Source organism: Durio zibethinus, chromosome 10 (assembly GCF_047325235.1).
Source record: "Durio zibethinus cultivar Kanyao isolate XHJ-2024 chromosome 10, ASM4732523v1, whole genome shotgun sequence".
Lineage (NCBI taxonomy): Eukaryota > Viridiplantae > Streptophyta > Magnoliopsida > Malvales > Malvaceae > Durio > Durio zibethinus.
This window is the reverse complement of record NC_143171.1, coordinates 23,981,585-24,004,219: the sequence shown is the minus strand read 5'-3', so window position 1 is coordinate 24,004,219 and position 22,635 is coordinate 23,981,585. Positions and strand designations below refer to the sequence as shown.

Here is a 22,635-nt window from a genome sequence, read left to right as displayed (position 1 = left end):
AATATATATATATATATAAAGAAAACCAATTAAGAAATAAAACTAAAGTAAAAGTTACCATAATTTAGGCCAGGATCCAAGTCAAAATGACATGATTCAAATAGTTGGACTGTAACTTAGGCCAAATTTCTGAAGGGTTAAGGTAGAAGCAAACTAGATCGAGTTGTTTCTAAGTGAGTAGGTCCAATTGGATCTATAGAAAAGGTCAGGTTTGTAGTAACTGGGTCAGTGGGCATGAGTTGGATGAATCTAATTCATGGGTCGGGTTGACCCGCTAAGTTCTTTTTTTTTTTTAAACTATAAAATCATAAGTTTTTTTTTTTTTAAATTCATTTCTCCTCTTTCAATAAAAAAAATTCTCTTCTCTCCTTCAAGAAAACCAAACCTAATTCCCAACTTCAGCCGTAGCATCGCTACCCATTTTGCTTTTGATAATCGCTCACTAATGTCAATTGGCTCTTAAACTTCATTGTGAGCTTCCCCTCCTCATCCTCCTCTTAGATCTAGGCTTTGTTTTCGGTAAATCGCCTTACAATGGCCTAGATATGAAGATTTAGCCTAAAACTTCAAACCTTCAAATCTTTTTCTTCTATCGTTAGATCTTCTTATAGTTTTAATATGTTATTTCTCTCTATTCAATCTTCGTTGTCACCGGTTCTAATTGTAAAAAAAAAAAAAATGCGATCGTGAGCTACTGTGAGTCCATGTCACTAGCGTTGGTGGTTTTTGACTATCTTTTTCGTGAACCCAAGCCTCCTCATCACTTTTTTTTTTAATCTTTTCTTTTTCTCTCTTTTTTTTTCTTTATTACCTAACTGAAACAAGCAATCTTTTTTTTTTTTTAAATCTAACTCTATTTTTTTTTGTTGAACAGGATTACCAGGCTCTATGGTTCTTTCCTATGGGGTGGATTATGATTTTTTTTTAACTTTTTGGTTGTGGCTTTTTTTTTTTTTTGGTCTTTAGGGAGTTTGACGGGATGAAAGGTTCAATTGAATCTAGTAAAACAGGTGGTTGATGATGAAAATAAAGGTTATCAAGTTTTGGTTGAGGATAGATACATGACGCTGCTTGTTGTTCAAGTAGGTGGCCCAAATAAAAGGTTAGTGATCGATGGAAATGGGTGTCGATGCTGGGATAGGTACTGGTATGTTTGCGCTAAGTTGGTAATGGTGGTACCAGGTGAAACGTGAGTAAGGATGGGATTGGATATGTGTGGGCACTGAGGTCAGGACTTGCATTGTGCTTAGGCCAATGGGTCAAGAGCTATGATTTCTAGTCAAAGAATGAATAGGTTGGTGCTAGACTTGGCAGAATGGAGGGGCTAGCTGGTGGCTTGGAGTTGCTTGGTTTTGATTAAATAAAAGGACTGTGCTGGTGCTTAGGCCAATGGGTTAGGGGCTATGGGTTTTGATTGAGGAATAGAGGAGCTAGTGTTGGCCTTGGCGAAATTGCTGGGTTGAATGGGAGGACTGTGTTGGTGTTGGTGTTGGTGCAAGCAAGGGCAAGGGCGGGTGAAAGGCTAGGGCTATGATTGGGATGGAGTCTAGGTCTCGTAGTGAGGGTTGAGACATACATTTAGGCAAGGCCTTTTTTTTTTTTTTTTCCTTTTTACTGGGTATTTTTAGGTGTTAGTGCTTTAGGGGTCTTCTTCTGGGTCTTGGAACCTTCTCCTTAGTCTTTTTAATTTTTACATTTCCATACTGGACAAAATTTGTAAGGTGGTGTAGGGTGGCAGAGGGTGGTAAGTGAAAGGTCAAGGAGCAGGTTGTTGGGGCTAGTGAAATGCAGGCCCTATCTTTTGGAGCATTTTTGTTATCTTGTTTTTTTTCATTTCATTCACTTTTTTAATTTTTTGATATTTTAGTTTTTAATTAATTTAATTAATTCCAAAAAATAAAAATGAAATTGAGAATTAAAAATTAATCTGGGCCTAAAATTGGAGCTTGAGGCTCAAAAAATTGATTTATGCTCCTATTGGGCCTTTAAGTCTAAGTGATTGAATTTTGACCTAAGATTGAATCAAAATGGACTTTAGGATTTGTGCTTTAAATGGGACTAGATTTTAATTCATATAAAATGATTCAAAAACAATTAATCAGAGGCAAGCCTGAACCACATTAATTCAATTATCGCGCTTAAATTAGTCTAAATTAAATTATTTGAATCAAACGTAAAAATCAAACGAAAGTCAAATCAATCCAGATAAAATTAGGTGTCTATAGCTGCCCCTCTTTGCACATTATTGAAAATTAAAAATAGGACAAAGACATAGATAACAATTTTATTCGGAGTAATGATGCCAAATTTTTTAAAAGTTTTTGTTTTCTTTTTTGGTTTTTCTTGATTTGTTTTTTTTATTTTGATTTTTTGATTTTGTGATTTTGAGTTTTTTAATCAATTAATTTAATCACTTGAAAACAAAAAAACTCAACAACTTTTGAAAATAAAACAAAAGATCATGTTTGGAGGTTTCACGAATCTCAAAACTGAAATAGATTTAACTCAGAAAACTTACGTATTCTATTTGGAGGACTTAGAGACTATGCTCAAAGGTTTTAGAGATTATACCTGGAGGTCTTACAAATCTTAACATTTTTGAAATCTCCTTTGATCAGAGGCCTTGAAACTTTACAAATTTAAAATGTTTTGCTTGAAGGTCTTAGAGATTATGTCTGAAGATCTTAAGATTATGCCCAAAGGTCTTAAAGATTATGTCTAGAGGTCTTAGAGATCTTGTTATGTATGAAAGCTCATTAGATTAGAAGCCTTGAAACTTTAAAATTTTAAAATATTTTGCTTGGAGGTCTTAGAGATTATGCCTAGAGGTCTTAGAGATCTTGTCATATACGAAGGCTTCTTTTATTAGAGATCTTGAAACTTTAAAGATTTAAAATGTTTGCTCGGAGGTCTTAAAGAACTTGTCATGTATGAAGGCTCCTCTAATTTAAGGCCTTGAAACTTTAAAAATTTAAAATGTTTTACGTAGAGGTCTTAAAGATTATGCTTAGGGATCTTAAAGATTATGCCTGAAAGTCTTAGAAATTATGCTTGGAGGTCTTAAAAATTTTGTTATGTTGAAAGCTCCTTTGATTAGAGGCTTTGAAACTTTAGAAAAATTTAAACATTTTGCCCAGAGGTCTTATGAATCATTTAAATGTTTGCTTGGAGGTCTTAGAAATCATGAAAAAAATTTTTGGGGCTTTGTTTGGAGGTCTTCGAAATCATTCAAAAATTTAAAATTTTGCTTGAAGGTATTTGGAAATCATTAAGAAATTGTAGATTTTGCTTGGAAAACTTACAAATTATTTTCTAAAAATTTGCTTGTAAAAAAAGAAGACATTCAAAATTTACGATTTCTCTAACTTTGGATATCACCACCAAGTAATTTTGTAGAAAATTTGATCACAACATTTTTCTTAACTGGTGCCCATTTCATTGGGCTTAAAATCCGAGTGCCAATTAAAGTAGACTTAAATTTTGTCAATGTCAACCTAATCTGGGTTTAAGGTGCTAGTCAAATTGGGCTTAAATTGCTAACTAATCATGGCTTAGTTTGATTTGAGTGTCAGCTAAACTGGGCTTAAAGTGTCAGCTAAACTATGTTTAAAATGTCAACTATGCTAGCTAATTTGAGTTTAGTTTGATTAGGATGCTAACTAAACTAGGCTTGTGTGCCTATTGGTCTTAGCTCTTAGCTAAAGTGCAAGCTAATTTGGCTTGGGTACAAGCTAATCTAGGCTTGGGTGCCAACTAATTTGGGCTTAGTTTGATCTGAGTGCCAGCTAGACTAGGCTTAAGTCTTATTTTGTGTCATATCTCATCTTTTTTTCATTCATTTTTTCAACAACCCCTTTGCTTCTTATAGATAATTTTTCTTTCAACTTTTCAAATCTTTTTTACTTTTTAGTCTTTTATCAAACTATTTTCTTTTTTTCTTATTTCTTTCTCATCTTTTACATGATAGACTTTCTTTTTTCTTTTTGCCTTTTTTTTTTTTGCTAATTTTCCATTATTTTTCTCTTTTTTTTTTTTGTTTTTCACTTTTTTTTTACTAGTTAAAATGTCTCTATTTCCTTTCTTTTCCTTTTTCTAATATTTAGAAAGTTGACAAACACAATCATGATACAAATGTCTATTTTCATCAAATAATGCTAATGTGAATGTTTATGCGAATGCAAGAATGCAAATGCTTGATGCAAATACATGTGACTTTTTTCATAATGCAGATGTGAATGTTCCTTTCAGGTAAATGCCCTTACAAATTCTTTTCTATGATGCAATGAAGCATATACGAATGCCTTGGTTATGATGTACATGATGTAAATGCAAATGTCTTTCTCATGATACAAATGTGAATGCAAATGTTTTTCTCATGATGCACATGTAAGTGCGAATGCAAGTGATAATACAACTTTAGTATAATTTTATTTTCCAATCCTACTTCTTTATACTATTACATACAATTATATATGTATTACAGTTATAATACAACAACATTTTTTTCAAGATTTGTTCATAATTTAGTTTTTAGGGTAGAGAAAAAAAGAGTGTGAGGATTGCCATGCCCTTGATATTGAACAATAGATCGATAATTCAAAGATCATTGACAGGTTCTTCGTTTGGAACCTCTCCATCTTGGCTTCTCATTCGACGAAATTTGAATGAAAATGAACGGGGAGAGATTTTATGCAACGGTTTGTCTGTCATCGGATCGGATTGTAAGACCATGCCCCCGTCAAGGTTCCAATCACTGGTCCAACCACATACACCCAAATTCCCTTGTTTTGAGCACTAGCAAGTGCTGGTCTTATGGTCCTTCCTGGGTTCATTGATCCACCTGATATGGGTCTGAAATATATATATATATATATTTATATGCTTAGACAACTTGTAATTAGCATTACATTTTCTTTTTTGTATGTGTGCTTATGTACATATGTTGTGGCCTAGATGCTGGTTTTTCTTGAAGAATGAATATCAAGAGAATCTTCAAGAAACAATTCGGACAAATGAATCTGTCCGTTAATGTAAGATTAATTGGGCATATAATGGCAACTAAGAAAAAGGAATTGGAAGAGTTGACTCATGAAGATTTCTAAAGTTGCTTACCCAGCCAAGATCGAAGTTATGCAAACAGCAGAACCAGCAGCTATGCCTCTTAGCTCTCCTACCTGTCAATATGGAAACATATAAAAACAGGAAAGATCCAATTATACCTCAAAAAGGACAAAACTTTGAGAAGAAAATGCCATGCACCATTCTACCATATAAGTACAATATAAGTGTGTTGTGACATCAAATATATGTGTGTATCAATAAGTGATTGAATCAATTAATTAATTTAATTGTTTTGATGATAAAAAGTCATGAATTAAAGTCTCGATAATCCTTTGAGATTATTCTTACAGCTTTAGTATCAATTGTCACAGCTGACGCGATAAACATCATTGAAAATGTGACAACTATTTCCATGACTAGAGCTTGAAAATTTGACCCCGAAGCTGATGTGGTGCCAACATGTTTTATTGGATGCAATAATACGCGAAGTGCGAATGATGCAAAGATTGCTCCTATTAGTTGAGCTGCAGCATAGAATGGGACCTGCAAGAAATTAAAACCCCACAAGGTTTGATTTATTTGTTCTTAAAAATTATTGCAATTGGAATATAATTAACCATAATTGTTACTGTCTTCACAATTATTTAACTCATACAATATTTTGACTTTCATGCATGTTGCATTTTCCAATACTGTTTAATAAAGAAAAATAAAGGTTGAAAGTGATGAAAGAACATGCATTCATAACATATTATTATTCATCCAATTTTCTTTCATTTTATTCTATTTTTCATTGTATTTAGTGCATTTTGTTTGAGAAAGGGAGTACTCACCATTACGATTTGCATTATTTTTTAATTTAACATATAATTATGCTATTCAAAAGATAAGTATGGACTGCCGACCAGAGTCTTTTAATATTTTTGAAATGAGCATATAAAAATAAATTCAAATAATTCTATATATTTTCAAAATGGATACATATATATATATATATATATATGTATTCACTCATGTGGTTACTTGAGTAATTAATTTTTATTCCATTAAAAACAAATGTTGAATATAGTTTATTTGGCCATGAATTATTCCATTATTCATTTATATGTACTAATTGTGGTTAAGTGAAGCTTTTATTTGAGTTCAAAACTATTAATGGATAGTGAAGCGTTGTTGCTGCGGTGAAAAAGATTTGAATTTAAAAATACATTTAAAAAATATGATAAAAAAAGTGTGATTAGAAATTTTAAATGTTTGATAATATTATAAAAAATGATATTAGTAATTAAAATATTTAAAATATATACAAAATAACAAAATTTTAAAATTTTAAAGATAATAAAATAATATTTTTATCTTAAATGTATTTTTTTTACTATAAAATCATTTTTTTGAAGAGTTTTTTATTTGAGTTGGAAATTTAAACTTTTAAACTAAAAAAATTATTATTATTTTGTTTAATATTGTGTTTAAATTAAAATAAATTTTTGAATACAAAAATTTATTTTAATGTCAAAGTTAAAGTAGTTCCAATAATCCAAAAACTGTATCCTGGGCTCGACCCCACTTATTTATTTGCCATCTCATTATGTCAATCCAATTTGTTTTAGGTGAAACCTAAAAATATATTATTGACTTATCTATTACTTATAAAATTTTTTGTCGGTAAATTCTGTTAGTAATGTTATTATCAACGGAAAACATATTATTATTAACAAAACATTTTGTTAGCAATAGTCAATTTTCGATAGTGAATCTTTGCCAAAAGAATAAGAAATCATCACCAAAGAAAATAATAGAAAAAAAATGGAAGATCAAGATCATTGGATCAGACTTTGCTATTTTTTTGTCTAATATTATTTATTTTCATTGTTTCCTAAGCAAAAATTAAACCTGGCAATTTAAAATACGGTACAGTAATACAACACTAATACAATACAAAAATAGAACATGGAGATAACATGGCTTAAAATTGTAGTAATAACTATATATTGATTTAATAAAACAAAAAAATTATATTTTATATTTTCGTGTTAATATAAATTACAAAACATAATTTTCATATAAAATACGATATGAATAAGTGAATTTTAATATTTTTACAAGATACAAATATACGAATTGTCGAGCGTAGCAAAAACATGGTGATTTCAGGAACTAAAAAGAAAAAAATGTACCTATTTCCATGGAAAATGTTTGATAGCTGCAAATGCTAGAGTAACAGCTGAGTTCATGTGTGCACTAGAGACATGGCCAATTGCATAGATCATTGCAGCTACAATAAGCCCACTGGCAATTGAAGCTCCAAGCCTTGAGATTTTGTTTTCATCAATGGCACTAATGGCAGCTGATCCACAAGTCACAAACACTAGCAAGTAGGTTGCTATGATCTCTGCAAACACCTGTTATATATGTACATATAAAATCTTATCAGACAACTAATGTTGTTTATACAAAGGATAAGCTATAGTTTGATGTAAGATGTTGTTTTAATAGTGTTGGAAGTTGAGATACATGCAAAACTTTTTTACCTTTCTTGGAAAATCAGGCGGGTAGTATGTTTAAAATGATTTGCAAACAAAACTAATGCCTGGCTCTTAGTGTGTTGGGTTTTGATCAAATGGGGCAAGCTTATTTTGATGATCTATTGTAGCCATTGTTGAAGGACTGAGAAGTTGAAGGATGGAAGGGAGAGAGTGAGGTTAATTTAAGAATATACTATTTAAAATCTTGTTTCATGGATCAGAATATACTATTTAAAAATACTTAAGTCAATCTTAGGATTACTCTTTAAATGTGACAGATTCGATCAAGTGGTCAATCACACCTAAACAAAAAAGATTGGTTGCAACTTTTTTAATCCATGTCTAGTAGTAGGTCCACAAATCTATACGTTATGACACTTGTGAATATAAAAACCTTTGCAAATCTTGAATCTTTGTGATTTTTTTTTTTGTGAAACTTGGAATATTGGGATCTTTAAACTTCTGTTATGGAACCTTATAAATATTTGAATTTCCAAATTGTAAATCTTTGGATTTCAAGTTGAAATTTTGAATTTTATTTTTTTAACTCATGATTCAATCCTGGTCACTCATTTTCAATATTGGCTAAGTCCAGATCATTTTATTTTTCAAACCCACGGTTCATTCCCAATCGCTCGATTTCAATCTCGGGTTAGTCTAGATAAGTTTATTTTTTTAACCTGCGATTCAATCTTAGTTACTCATTTTGATCTTAGCTCAATCTAGATCATTTTATTTTTTGGACCTACGATTCAATTCCAATCACCCTTTTTAATCTCAATTCATTCTAGATCATTTTATTTTTTGGACCTAGAGTTTATTCCCAATCGCTCAATTTTGATCTCAGCTCAATCCAAATAATTTTATTATTCTGACTTGCAGTTCAGTTTCAGTCCTCCGTTCTAATATTAGCTCAACCTAGATCATTTTAATTTCTTGTTTCGCAATTCAATCTCAATCATTTTCCTATTTTGTTATTCTTTGATGAGTTTCGACTTGGACTCAATTTAGTTATTTTCACATTTTTATTTTGACTTCAACTTTAAAACTCGAACAAAATAGATATCTTTTGTTTTTGCACAATTCCAATTTCACAGAAACTGTGCGAAGAGGGGGCAACAGTAGACACTCCATTTTATTTGAGATTTTTTTGAGATAAAAAACTAAGCTTCAGGCCCAATAGGAAAATTTTAAATTTTAATATGATTTGATTTGATTTTACTTGTTTAAAAAAAAAAGTCAAAAGAGAAAGAGAGAAATCAGAAAATGAGTAATTTTAGCCTGATTCATGCAAATCCTGTAAAAGGGGAAACTTAAAATCAAGTCATAGATTACAAAATCACAATAAAATTATAATAAAATCAAATCACATGCAATCCCAATCCTAGATTCGATTTACTTGCTAGAATAAATAGGGATTGAATCCTTATAAAACAGTATTCAAGCACATATACATAAAGGGGCCTAATGAATCAAAACTGATAAAAAAGTTTTTCTAGGCTTTGGAGAGTTTTTTGGAGGAAAAAAAAGAAAAATTCTAGGGATCTTAGTTTTTCGTTTTTGGGAGGAATCATTCAAGCATATTCTAAGATTTTTTTTTTGTTTTGTGATTTTATTTCATTCTGAATTTGATTTGATTTTTGGATTTCTTGAATTTAGGTTTTAATTTCTGAGTTTGATACCATATTTTATTAAGTTTTTGAGATTTTTGCTAAGGTTTTTTTGTTGCCCTTTGATTTTGGGATTTCTATTAGGTTTTCAAGAATCTGAAAGCTTTTTTGGGTTTAGGATGAACTTTTCGGTTGAAGTGTGAAATTTTTGTTTGAACTCAATGACCCGCATGAAAATCCACGCTTCAAGCCTGACTCGATTGCAGATTTTCTTTTTTTTTTTTTCTTTCATCCTATTTTCTGTTTTGATTTTATTTTACTTTTTCTATTTTTTATTTTATTTTTAGATTTATTTTATTTTTACTAATTATTATTATTATTTTCATCTTTAATTATTGTTTTATTTTACTTCTTTATTTTATTTTCATTTTAATTTTTTGATTTTACTTATTATTATTATTTTCATCTTTAATTATTATTTTATTTTACTTTTTCTATTTTATTTTCATTTTATTTTTAGATTTTAGATTTTTACTTATTATTATTTTCATCTTTAATTATTATTTTACTCATTACTTTAAATTGAAATTTTTATTATTTATTTTATTAAAATACCTTTATGTATTTTATTAAACTTAAGTAATTAATTTATTTAAAAAAAATAACAAAAAAAGGTTTCTAAAATAAATTCATAAATCTTACCAAACTATTGGAGGATTTTTCAAGAATTTAAATTTTTTTATGAATTCTACTAAACTATTGAAGAATCTCATAAATCAATTTTATAAAAAAATATTACTAATAAAATATTTTTTTGATCATACCAAATTATTGGAGGATTTGCATTTTAAATTAAGTCTTACAAACTATTAGAAGATTTAATATATTTTCTAAAAATAAATTTACATAGAAATCTCATCAAACTATTGGGAGATCTGCATCAAAGTAAATCTTACCAAACTAGTAAAAGATTTTACTAATTATTTTTTTGAATAAAAATATATTAATGAACCTGACGACGGAGCCTCTTCAGAGTGAGATACTAATCTCTCTTAATATTCTTGGGGTGAAGAAATTATCTTAAATTGCTACCAAACTATTGGAGCAAATTTAGAATTAGTTTCCAATAATTAAACAATTTGGTAGAATTATAAGAATATTTTAAGGCTTGAATAATTTGAAATCAAACTAATACCATTCTTTAGATGGGTACTGTGAGGGTACTGTAACCTTCTTCACGTGTAACCGCATTCCTGGATCTAAAATCTGATTTCGTGAACTGAAATTTGTTATTTAAAGATACTTAAGTCAATCTTAGACTCTTCTTTAAATATAACAGATTCTATCAGGTGGCCAATCACACCCAAACGAAAAAGATTGGTGGTGATTCTTTTAATTCATATCTAATAGTAGGTCCACAGATTTATATGTTGTGACATAATGTTCACAAATGAGTTTATTTAATTTAATTGAAAGAACATGAATCGAATGTGAACAATTTATTATTTAAACGAACGAATATGAATGAACAAAACAATTTTCTTAGCTAACATGAACTAAACATGAATTCCTTTAAAAATAAACAAATAAACCACACACACATTTATTCGTTCATGTTCGGTTCCAACCCTACCTTTAAATGTGTTTAATCCTGCAATCGCAGTCCCCGTGCATGAGTTAGTGACATTGGTAAATAGCATGGTATAATCGATCCTTATCAAGTAAGGGCCTGTAACTTTCTTCACTGCCAATAGAGAATTCAATTCTAAAAGCAACCTCCGAATGCCTCATGCCCAAGCTATTTTCAAACCCAAACCATAGTTTCAATACCCTTCTCAGTCCCGAGCAATGCCTCCTATAGCAAGTTCCCCAGGATTAGATAAAGTTGAGTCATCAGCATTCACCTTCATAAACTCCGCAGGAGGAGGTTGCCAAGCAATAAACCGAACTTGCATGATAGAAGTAAGCCGTCTAGTGTCCCTAAAATGCAAATAATCTCTAGTACTAGCCACTATAATTTTAGAAGAACGATTCGACCAGCTATAATTTTCCTCAAACACATTTATTTCTCCATTCCACACTTGCTTTTTTAATTAAAGGGAGCTATAATCTTTCTTTGTTTCTCTTTTTGTTTGTCGTTCTGAAAACAGATTTTGATTTGCTGATTCTTTGTTTATGCTTTCTCTTTTTTTTTTTTTTTTAATGTTGAACTTTTGGCATATCCAATGATGGATTACTTTCTTTATTTTTTCCAAAGTGCATTTTGGCATACAGGGAATTTGGTTTCATGTTGCTGTAGCTTTAGCAGGCTATTCTTCTTTCTTCAGCATAATTTTATTTTCCAATCCTACTTCTATATACTATTGCATACAACTATATAAGTATTACAGTTATAATACAAGAACATTTTTTCAAGATATGTCCATAATCTAGATTTCAGGATAGCGATAAGAAGGCGTGTGAGGATTGCCTTGCCCTTGATATTGAACATGAATCGATAATTCAAAGATCATTGACAGGTTCTTCATTTGGAACCTCTCGATCTTGGCTTCTCATTCGACGAAGTTTGAAAGAAAATGAACGCGGAGAGATTGCATGCACCGGCTTGTCTGTCATTCGGATCAGATTGTAAGACCATGCCCCCGTCAAGGTTCCTATCACTGGTCCAACCACATACACCCAAATTCCCTTGTACTGAGCACTAGCAAGTGCTGGTCCTATGGTCCTTGCTGGGTTCATTGATCCACCTGATATTGGTCTGAAAAATATATATATATATATATGTATAAATAAATGCTTAGACAACTTGTAATTAGCACTACATTTTTTTTATGTGTGCTTATGTACATATGTTGTGGCCTAGATGCTGGTTTTCTATTTTTGTCATCTTTTGAAGAATCAATTTCAAGAGAATCTTCAAGAAACAATTTGGACAAATGAATCTGTCCATTAATGTAAGGTTCATTGGCCATATAATAAGGTTAATTGGGCATATAATGCCAGCTAAGAAAAAGGAATTGGAAGAGTTGACTCATAAATGAAGATTTATAAAGTTGCTTACCCAACCAAGATTGAAGATATGCAAACAGCAGAACCAACAGCTATGCCTGCTAGCTCTCCTACCCGTCAATATGGAAACATATAAAAACTGGAAAGATCCAATTATAACTCAGAAAGGACAAAACTTTGAGAAGAAAATGTCATGTACCATTCTACTATATAAGTACAATATAAGTATGTTATGACATTAAATATTTGAGTTTATCAATAGCTGATTGATTCAATTGATTAATTCATTTGTCTTGATGATAAGAAGTCATGAGTTAGAGCATTGATAATCCTTTGAGATGATTCTTACCGCTTCAGTATCAATCGTCACAGCTGATGCGATAAACATCATTGAAAATGTGACAACTATTTCCATGACTAGAGCTTGAAAATTTGACCCCGAAGGTGATGTGGTGCCAATATGTTTTATTGGTTGCAATGATACACGAAGTGTGAATGATGCAGAGATTGCTCCTATTAGTTGAGTTGCAGCATAGAATGGGACCTGGAAGAAATTAAAACCCCACAAGGTTTGATTTATTTGTTCTTAAAAATTATTGCAATTGGAATATAATTAACCATAATTGTTACTGTCTTCACAATTATTTAACTCATACAATATTTTGACCTTCATGCATGTTGCATTTTCCAATACTGTTTAATAAAGAAAAATAAAGGTTGAAAGTGATGAAAGAACATCCATTCATAACATATTATTGTTCATCCATTTTTCTTTCAGTTTATTCTATTTTTCATTGTTTTTAGTGCATTTTGTTTGAGAAAGGGAGTACTCACCATTACAAATTGCATTATTTTTTTTAATTTAACATATACGTATGCTACTCAAAAGATAAGTATGGACCACCAACCAGAGTCTTTTAATATTTCTGTAATGAGCATATAAAAATAAATTCAAATAATTCTATATATATTTCGATATGGATATATATATATATATATATATATTCAATCATGTGGTTAGTTGAGTATTTAATTTTAGTGCATTAAAAATAAATGTTGAATATAGTTTATTTGGCCATGAATTATTCCATTATTCATGCATATGTATTAATTGTGGTTAAGTGAAGCTTTTATTTGAGTTCAAAACTATGAAAGTGTTAGTTAAGCATTGTTGCTACAGTTAAAAAAATTTTGAATTAAAAAAGTGTATTTAGAAATATGATTAAAAAAGTGAGATTAAAAATTTTAAATGTTTGATATGATGGTAAAAAAAATGCTATTAGTAATTGAAATATTTAAAGTATATAATAATAAAATATTAGAAATTTAAAGATTATAAAATAATTTTTTATCTCAAACATAATTTTTTATTATAAAAATATTTTTTGAAGAATTTTTTTATTTGAGTTAGAAAACTAGACATTTAAAATGAAAAGCTATATTTTTTTTTGTTTAATATTGTGCTTAAATTAAAATAAAATTTTGAACGCAAAAATTGATTTCAATGTCAAAGCTAAAATGGTTTCAATGGTCCAAAAACTGAAATCTGGGCTCGACCCCACTTCTCTATTTGCTATGTCAACTTGACGTATAGGTGAAACCTAATAACATATTATTGATTTGTCTATCATTTATAAAAATTTCGTCTATAAATTTTATTAGTAATGTTATTATCAATGGAAAACATGACATTATTGATAAAAAATTCCATTGATAAAAGTCAATTTTCTAGTAATGAACCTTTGCCAAAAGAATAAGAAATCATCAACAAAGTAAATAACTGAAAAAAAAATTGAAAGATCAAGATCATTGGATCAGACTCTACTATTTTTTTTGCTTAATATTATTTATTTTCATAGTTTCCTAAGGAAAAACAAGGTGATTTCAGGAACTAAAAAGAAAAACATGTACCTGTTTCCATGGAAAATGTCTGGCCGCTGCAAACGCTAGAGTAACAGCTGGGTTCATGTGTGCACCAGAGACATGGCCAACTGCATAGATCATTCCCGTTACAATAAGCCCACCAGCAATTGAAGCTCCAAGCCTTGAGATTTTGTTTTCATCAATGGAACTAATGGCAGCTGATCCACATGTCACAAACACTAGCAAGTAGGTTGCTATGATCTCTGCAAACACCTGTTACATATGTACATATAAAATTTTATCAGACAATAAAAGTTGTTTATACAAAAGGAAAAGCTATAGTTTTATGTAAGATGTTGTTTTGACAGGGTTGGAAGTTGAGATAAATGAAAGACTGTTTTTACCTTTCTTGGAAAATCAGGAGGGTAATGTTGTTGAAATGATTTGCAAATAAAACTAATGCCAGGCTTTTGGGGTGTTGGATTTTGATCGAATTATTTTGATGATGTATTATAGCCATTGTTCAAGGACTGAGAAATTGACGGATGGAAGGGAGAGAGTGAGGTTAATTCAAGAGAAATACGAATTCAATCTCAATGCTCAGATTGCATTCTTTTATAATTTTTGTGGCCAATGATATCAAACCTCCTTGTTGGGTTAAAAGCATTATATAACTTTAGAACTTAATTCAGTTAATTTATACAATTATCTTTACAAATTGACATATAATGAGTTTGAAATTCAAATTTTAATACTTGCAATTACTTTCATTAATTTTAGATTGCGACTTTTTTTGTAGAGAGAAAATAACAATAATTTATCAATTTTATAATTTATAATTTTTTATAATTGTATTTTTTGTTATGATTTCTATTTTATTATTTTCTTTTCAGTTATCATTCAAATTTTATTTATTTCATTCAAGTTACAGATTACAAAAATTTACTTGACCCCCCTCTAATTTTTTTTTTTTAATTTTCATTTTGGCAAGTTATACTTCTATGTTAGTTTATTGAATTTGAATGTGTTTGAAAATTTAAAAATTCATGGGAGGGGTCATTTTTGGATCCAGAATGGATAGATTCAAGAAACAAGAGAATTAAGGATATCCACTAGAAAAACTAATGCAAACCGTAAAGATGTATCAAAAAATACAATATTAATTTGTTACTCAACCAACCATGTGGAGAAGCAAATACAATAGGTACACGAATAAGTAAGATTGATGAAGTAGCAATTAATGCAAAAACAGCCAATTGGAAAGCAATATTCATGTCTGTAATCCTCTAACCTACCAACAAAAAAACTATACCATTTGATCCTTCTATCATATTGACAAAAAAAAAAAAAAAAAAGAAGTCGGGTAGAGTAGAGGGATTTTACAATAAATCAATTGATTCTATATGACTTATTTCCAACCCTTTACTATTTTTATTTAGACATGGGGTTGAGGGTTTTTTTTTTTATTTTTTTTATTTCATGTTCTTAAATAGACATGTTAGGTCATGCATTTCATATATCTATATATACAGATAAATAGATCGACCTATAGTTTCACAGACAATATCTTTCTATACATAATGATGGTATCAACTCATATGTTCATGTTCGATTCGATGGAATAAAAATAAAATAGAAATTAGTTTTTGGAGTGAAGGTTGAGTGGTTGATAGCTTTGGTCTTGAAAATCAGTATAGTTCGAAACAAAGAACTATCAAAGGTTCGAATCACTCTTTCTCCTTTTGCTCGATGAATAGATTTATTTCTTTATTACTTTTTTCTGGCTTCCTAATTAAGAATCTTAATATTAAAAAAAGGTAATGGCTTGGCTAAGTGGAATAGTCAAGTCAGAAAAAAATATTTTAGATATTGTTGTAATAGTTTTGAAGGGTTGCTAGATGAATTTGAAAATAAAAGGAGGTGTCAACACTAGTTTTTTTTTTTTGATTAGGTGTGATTAACCACCTATTAAAATTATCTTTTTAATAAAATTTTAAAATAAATTAAATTTTATCGAAAAGATAATTTTTTTTTAGTATATGAAAATAGTTCGGGTTCGAGAGTCGATTATATGTGGGAAATGATTAGCACCCCTACAATGCATATTTAAAATAGTATCAATTAATTATGTGTTATCCTTTAATTTTGAGAAAAAAAGGTCTTAATTTTGATATTTGAAATTAATTTTCTTTATTGTAGTAAAAAAACATATATTTTTTTATTTTTTATTTTTAATTTTCTTATCTTGGTTGGAAAAATAAATAAGAACCTTCTTTATTGAAAAAATCTTGAAAATATTCCAATACTTTGGTATTATTAAAAGGAACATTCTCACATAAGAATCTTTTAAGAACTACTACTCGTACTTCTCAAGAGTCCCATCCTTGGTGGTTCATATTGATCTTCAATATTTATATTTATAATGTATGTAACAAAATATGATACCTATGATTTACTTTAAAAAAATATTTCTTATTCTATTTATTTAAAAAATGAGAAATTTTTATAAAAAATTATTCTCAAAGTTCCAATACATTGATGACATTTTAGATAAAATTTTTCACTTAAAGATTCCTAAAGAATCACTACTCAAGCTTTTTAGGATCTCATTTTTGGAGGGATTTTTATTATTTTTTTTAAAAGAAAACATACGTGCAAAAGCAAATAATGAAATGTTAAATACACACATTCTATTTTTCCTTTTTCTAAAATTACTTATTAATCTCTTTTTTATATTATTTAGAAGAAAAGAAAAATTTTTATGGTATTGAAATTTTTTTATATACTCCAATATGCTAATAGCATTAAAAAATATTCTCACTTAAAGATTTTTTAGGCATCGCTACTCAAAATTCCTTTGAATCTCATCATAAAAAATTCATTATTATCATTTTTAATTATTATTTTACCTTAAAAGTTATGCCATATAATTCAATTATCCATAAATAAATTTGTTTCCTAAAAATGTATATTTTTATAGATATTTTGTATTTTTATTTCTTTTAAAAAATTATTCAAATTAAGAAAATGAGAATCTTCATATTGAAAAGTGCTTTTAAATATTTCAATACTTTGGTAATTTTTAGAAGTTTTTTCTTACCAAGAGAATTATCAAGAATCACTATTTGGATTACCTGGAGTCCAATCATCGAAATTTGCATTCACTCTTAATTTCAACTTTTCTTTTTTCTTTTAAAATCCTTTCTCTTTTCTTTAAAAAAAAAAATTCTAAATTAATGTAAATCATTATTGAAAAATTCATTTTTTTAATTGCAATGTCAATCATTCACAAACAATTTCATATATTGAATACCAATATATATATAAATATAAAGAAAACAAATAAACAAATAAAACTAAAGTAAAATTTTCTATAAGTTGGGCCAGGATGCAAGTCAAAATGACATGATTAAAATAGTTGGACTGTAACTTGGGCTAAATTTCTATTGGGTTAAGGTAGAAGTGGACCGGGTTGAGCTATTTCCAAGTGAGTGGGTCTGATTGGGTTTGCAGAAAAAGGTCAAGTTTGTAGTAATCGAGTTGGTAGGCAAGAGTTAGATGACTTCGGTTTATGGGTCAAGTTGACATGCAGGGTGTTTTTTTTCAAACTATAAAACCATAAGTTTTTTTTAAAAATTCATTTCTCCTCTTTAAAAAAAAAATCTCTTTTCTCCTTTAAGAAAATCGAACTCAATTCCTAACTTTAGCCATCGTGTCGCTACCTATTTCGCTGTTAGCTATCATTCATTGACGTCAACTGGCTCTTAAACTTCATTGTGAGCTTTCCCTCTTAATCCTTTTTTTAGATCTATGCTATGTTTTTCTTAAATTGCCTCACAATGGCCTAGATCTGAAGATTTGGCCCCAAACTTCAAACCTTCAAATCTTTTTCTTTCATCATTAGATCCTTCTATAGTTTTAATATGTTATTCTTTTCTCTTCAATCTTAGTTGTCACCTGTTCTAATCATGAAAAAAAAACCATTGTGAGATACCACGAGTCTATGCCGCTGGCATTGGTGGTTTTTAGCTATCTTTTTTGTGAACCCAAGCCTCATCTTCCCTTTTCTTCTCTTTCCCTTCTTTTGCTTTCTCCTTTCCTTAACCAAAGCAAGCAATCTCTTTGTTTTTTTTATTTTATTTTTTTGAATCTAACTTTCTCTTTTTTTTTTGTTGAATAGGATCATAAGACTTTGTGGTTCCTCCCCATGGGGAGGACTATGATTTTTTTTTAAAATTTTTGGTTATGGCTGGCTTGGGTTTCATTTTTTTCATTAGTCTTTGGGGAGTTTGACAAAGGAAGGGGTTCAGTTAAATCTAGTGGAGCAAGTGGTTGATGATGAAAATGAGAGTTGTCAAGTTTTGCTTAAAGGTGGATAAGTGGTGTTGCTTGTTGTTCAAGTGGGTGGTCGACTGATGGGTTGATGATTGGTGGAAGTGGGTGTCGGTGTTGGGATGGATACTGGTGTGTTTGCGTTGAGTTGGTAATGGTAGTACCAGGTGAACTGTGAGTGAGGATAGGACTGGATATGTACGAGCACTGGGCTCAGGACTTGCATAGTGCTTAGGCTAATAGGTTAGGAGTTGTAGGTTTTGTTCAAAGAATAGAGGGGCTGGTGCTAGCCTTGGTGGAATGGAACGGCTAGTTGGTGGCTTGGAATTGCTAGGTTTCGGTTAAATAGAGGGATTGTACTGGTGCTTAGGCGGAAGGGTCAGGGGCTATGGGATCAAAGAATGGAGGGGCTGGTGCTGGCCTTAATGAAATTGTTAGGTTCTAATTGAATGGACGGACTATACTAGTGTTGGTGCTGGTGATGGGGAGTAAGGGGTTAGGGTTGTAAAGGTGATTGAGTCTAGGTTTCGTAGTAAAAGTTGGGACGTATGCTCTGGCAAGGCCTTTTTTTTTTCTTTTTGCTAGGTATTTTTAGGTGTTGGTGCCTAGGGGTCCTCTTCTGGGTCTTGGAACCTCTTTCTTAGTTTTTTTAATCTTTACAATTCCATACTGGACAAAGTTTGTAGGGTGGTGCATGGTGGCAGAGGGTGGCAAAGTGTAAGGTAAATGAGTAGAATGTTTAGGTTGGTGAGGTGCAGGCTCGATTTTTTGGAGCATTTTTGTTGTCTTATTTTTTTTATTTCATTCATTTTTTGATTTTTTAGTTTTAATTAATTTAATTAATTCCAAATAAATAAAATGAAATTTAGAATTAAAAATTAATCTGGGCCTAAAGTTGAAGCTTAAGGCCCAAAAAATTGATTTAGGCTCCTATTGGGCCTTTTAAGTCCAAGCGATTGACTTTTGAATCAAGACTAAGTCGAATTAAACTTGAGGATTTGAGCTTTAAATGGGACTAAATTTTAATTCATGTAAAATGATTTAAAAATAATTAATCTGAGGTAAGCCCAAAACACATTAATTCAAATATCGCACTCAAATTAGACTAAATTAAATTATTTGAATTGAACGTAAAAATCAAACAAAAGTCAAATCGATTTGGATAAAATTAGGTGTCTACTCTTTATATATTATTGAGAATAAAAAATAAGGCGAAGATATAGATAATGATTTTATTCGAAGCAATGATACCAAATTTTTCAAAAGTTTTTTTTTTTTTTGGTTTTTTCTTGATTTGATTTTTTTTAGTTTTTTTTTTCATGATTTTTGTTTTGTTTTTATTTATGATTTTTTTGATTTTGTGATTTTGAGTTTTTTAATCAATAAATTTAATCACTTGAGAACAAAAAAACTTAACAACTTTTGAAAAGAAAATACGAGATCTAGCTTGGAGATCTCACAAATCTCAAAACTAAAATAGATTCAATTCAGAAGACTTACAAATTTTGTCCAGATGACTTAGAGATTATGCTCGAAGGTTTTAGAGATTATGCTCAGAGGTCTTACAAATCGTGACATCTTTGAAAGCTCCTCTGATAATAGGCCTTGAAATTTTAAAAATTTAAAAGATTTTATTAGAAATTTTAGAGATTATACTCGGAGGTCTTAAAGATTATGCCTGGAGTTCTCAAAGATTTTGTTATGTATGAAAACTCTTTTGATAGAGGCTATGAAACTTTAAATTTTAAAATATTTTACCTAAAGGTCTTAAAGATTATGCTCAGAGGTCTTAGAGATATTGTTAGGTATGGAAACTCTTTTTATTAGAGGCCTTGAAACTTTAAAAATTTAAAATGTTTTGCCCAGAGGTTTTAGAGATTATGCTTAGAGGTCTTAAAGATCTCGTCATGTATGAAGGCTCTTTTGATTAAAGGCCTTGAAACTTTAAAAATTTTAAATGTTTTGCCCAGAGGTCTTAAAGATTATACTAAAAGATTTTAAAGATTATGTTGTAATGGTTTTGGGACTACTAAACTTAAAGAATTTTAAAATCATGAAAAATGGAAGAAGTCACCACCAATCTTTTTTAAGGTGTGATTGGCCACCAAAAAGTTTATCTTTTTAATAAAACTATAAAAAAGGGGTTTAAAGTTTATTAAAAAGATAGATTTTGGTTTACAAAGAACTAGGTTAGGTTCAACTGTCGATTACATGTGGGAAATGATTAATACCCCAATAGCCTTATAAATTGGTACTAATTAATCATACATTATTTTCGATATTAGATGAAATGAATTTGATTTGAAATTTGATAATAATTTTCATTTTTTTAAAAAAGAAATTTTTGCTAAAACTCTTTATTTAAAAATATCGAGGAAATCTTTAAGTTAAAGAATTATCTTAAAATTCTTCAACAACTAGGTAGAATTTAAAATAACTTTTTTCGTTTAAGATTTAATACAATATTGCTTAAAATGAAAATAATACTATTTGTGAAAGCTAATTGTTGGTGACTCTCAAACATCTAAGTAGAGTATCAAGAATTATTTTTTTTGAACTATTATTTTTATTTTTTTATAATAATTTTAAAATATGTATTTCCCTTTTTCTGTAAAAAAATATTTTATATGAGAAAGTAAATGATGATATTATTAAGTAGCAAATAAAAATTAAAGATAGAGAAATGCAAAACTAATGCCAACAATAACATGATGACATATGTATGCTAATAGATGTTATGCAAGGTGATGAAATGCAATTTAAAATTTGATTCTTAAATATAATGAGACTACATTGACTCTCTAACATTTAGGCAGAGCTTAGGTGAGACTATCTATATTGAAGATCCTATTTTATTGTTATATGTTTTATTTAATAGTTATCATCTCATTGTTGAAACAAATTAAGGACTCACATGAAAAACTTAATGGAATAAAGTTTTCAAAATACCCTATCATCTAGGTAGCATTCGAGAACAAATTACTCTATTTGAGATTTTTGCACATATCTTTAGAGTTTTGGAATAGTTTTAAACATAGGTATGGGTTGAGGGTTTAAAGTTTGGTGACTTTTGGTTGATGATTCAAAATTGCATATCAAATTCAGGGTTTTAGGTTTTGAATTTTAAGATTTAGAGTTTTAGGTTTTGGATTTTATGGTTTTGAAATTTTATGGTTTTGAAGGTTTAAAGATTTTGATTCTAAGGTTTAGAGAGTTTAGGGTTTCGATTTTAGGGTTTGAAGAGTTTAGTGTGATTTTAAGGATTGGGGTTTAGGACCTTAGTTTCAGGGTTTAGAGGGTTTAAGGTTTCAATTTTAGAGTTTGGAGGGTTTAAGATTTTAATTTTAGGGTTTAGAGGGTTTAGGGTTTCAATTTTGAGGTTTGGAGGCTTTAGAGTTTTAATTTTAGGGTTTAAGGTTTTAATTTTAGGGTTTATGGTTTTATTTTAAAGTTTTGAAGGTTTTAGAGTTTTGATTTTTGGATTTGGAGGGTTTAAGGTTTTAAAGAAAATGCGAATATCTTTAAAAATCTTCAACTTCTAGGTGGATTTTCAAAGCAAGTTCGGTTCTTATAATTCTTGAAAATTAATTTAAAATTTTTCAAGTATTTTTATTTTACAACAATTTATTATTAATAATATTGTTAATTTATTTACTGATTTTTCAATAATTCTCTAACATCTAGGCAGAATTATCATTATTTAAAACATGATTATATTCTCTTCAACATCTAGGCAGAAAAAATTTTCTTATTATTTTTATAATCATTTTATATATATTTTATTATTTTATTTAACACTTAGGTTATTATTCTTAAAAAAAATATATACCTCAAAGTTTTGAAATAATTTTTTGTTATTGTTATTATTATCATTTAATTATTACTATTATTATTAATTATTATAAAAAAATAAATATTTATTCTCATAAATTGTAAAAGTTTTTAAAAATGTATAAATAACAATAATGAAGCTAAAAATGATATAAATGATATATATAAAAAAATAAAATAATTTTTTTTTACTTGAATAAGACTAGTCAAGGGTTCGGTCAATGTTGATTTAATTAGTTCAATGGTTTGGCTATTCAGTTTGGTCTAGTTGAGTTGGTTTAGGGCTATTGAATAAGGCGGGTCAGAGGGTCGATTTGTAGGGATCTCGGCTCGGGTCACGAGAACGCGTGGATCCTTCTTTAGCTTAAAACGACATCGTTTTGGGCTTTAGTCTTCTATATAAA

General features: G+C 29.4%; 1 protein-coding gene and 1 pseudogene across 1 annotated transcript; both read right to left on the bottom strand.

The window, feature by feature from the left end:
* Nucleotides 1-4,596: 4,596 nt before the first annotated feature.
* On the bottom strand, nucleotides 4,597-7,619 carry LOC111292803 (aquaporin NIP2-1-like; annotated as a pseudogene).
* Nucleotides 7,620-10,600: 2,981 nt separating this feature from the next.
* On the bottom strand, nucleotides 10,601-15,342 carry LOC111292896 (aquaporin NIP2-1-like). The gene is made up of 6 exons (XM_022885523.2): nucleotides 15,268-15,342; nucleotides 14,473-14,535; nucleotides 14,117-14,341; nucleotides 12,556-12,749; nucleotides 12,258-12,320; nucleotides 10,601-11,954 (listed from the first exon to the last, which is right to left on the bottom strand). Exons 1-6 carry the CDS (start codon nucleotides 15,340-15,342, stop codon nucleotides 11,699-11,701), a joined length of 876 nt encoding a protein of 291 aa, XP_022741258.2. The 3' UTR covers nucleotides 10,601-11,698.
* Between the last annotated feature and the right edge of the window lie 7,293 nt (nucleotides 15,343-22,635).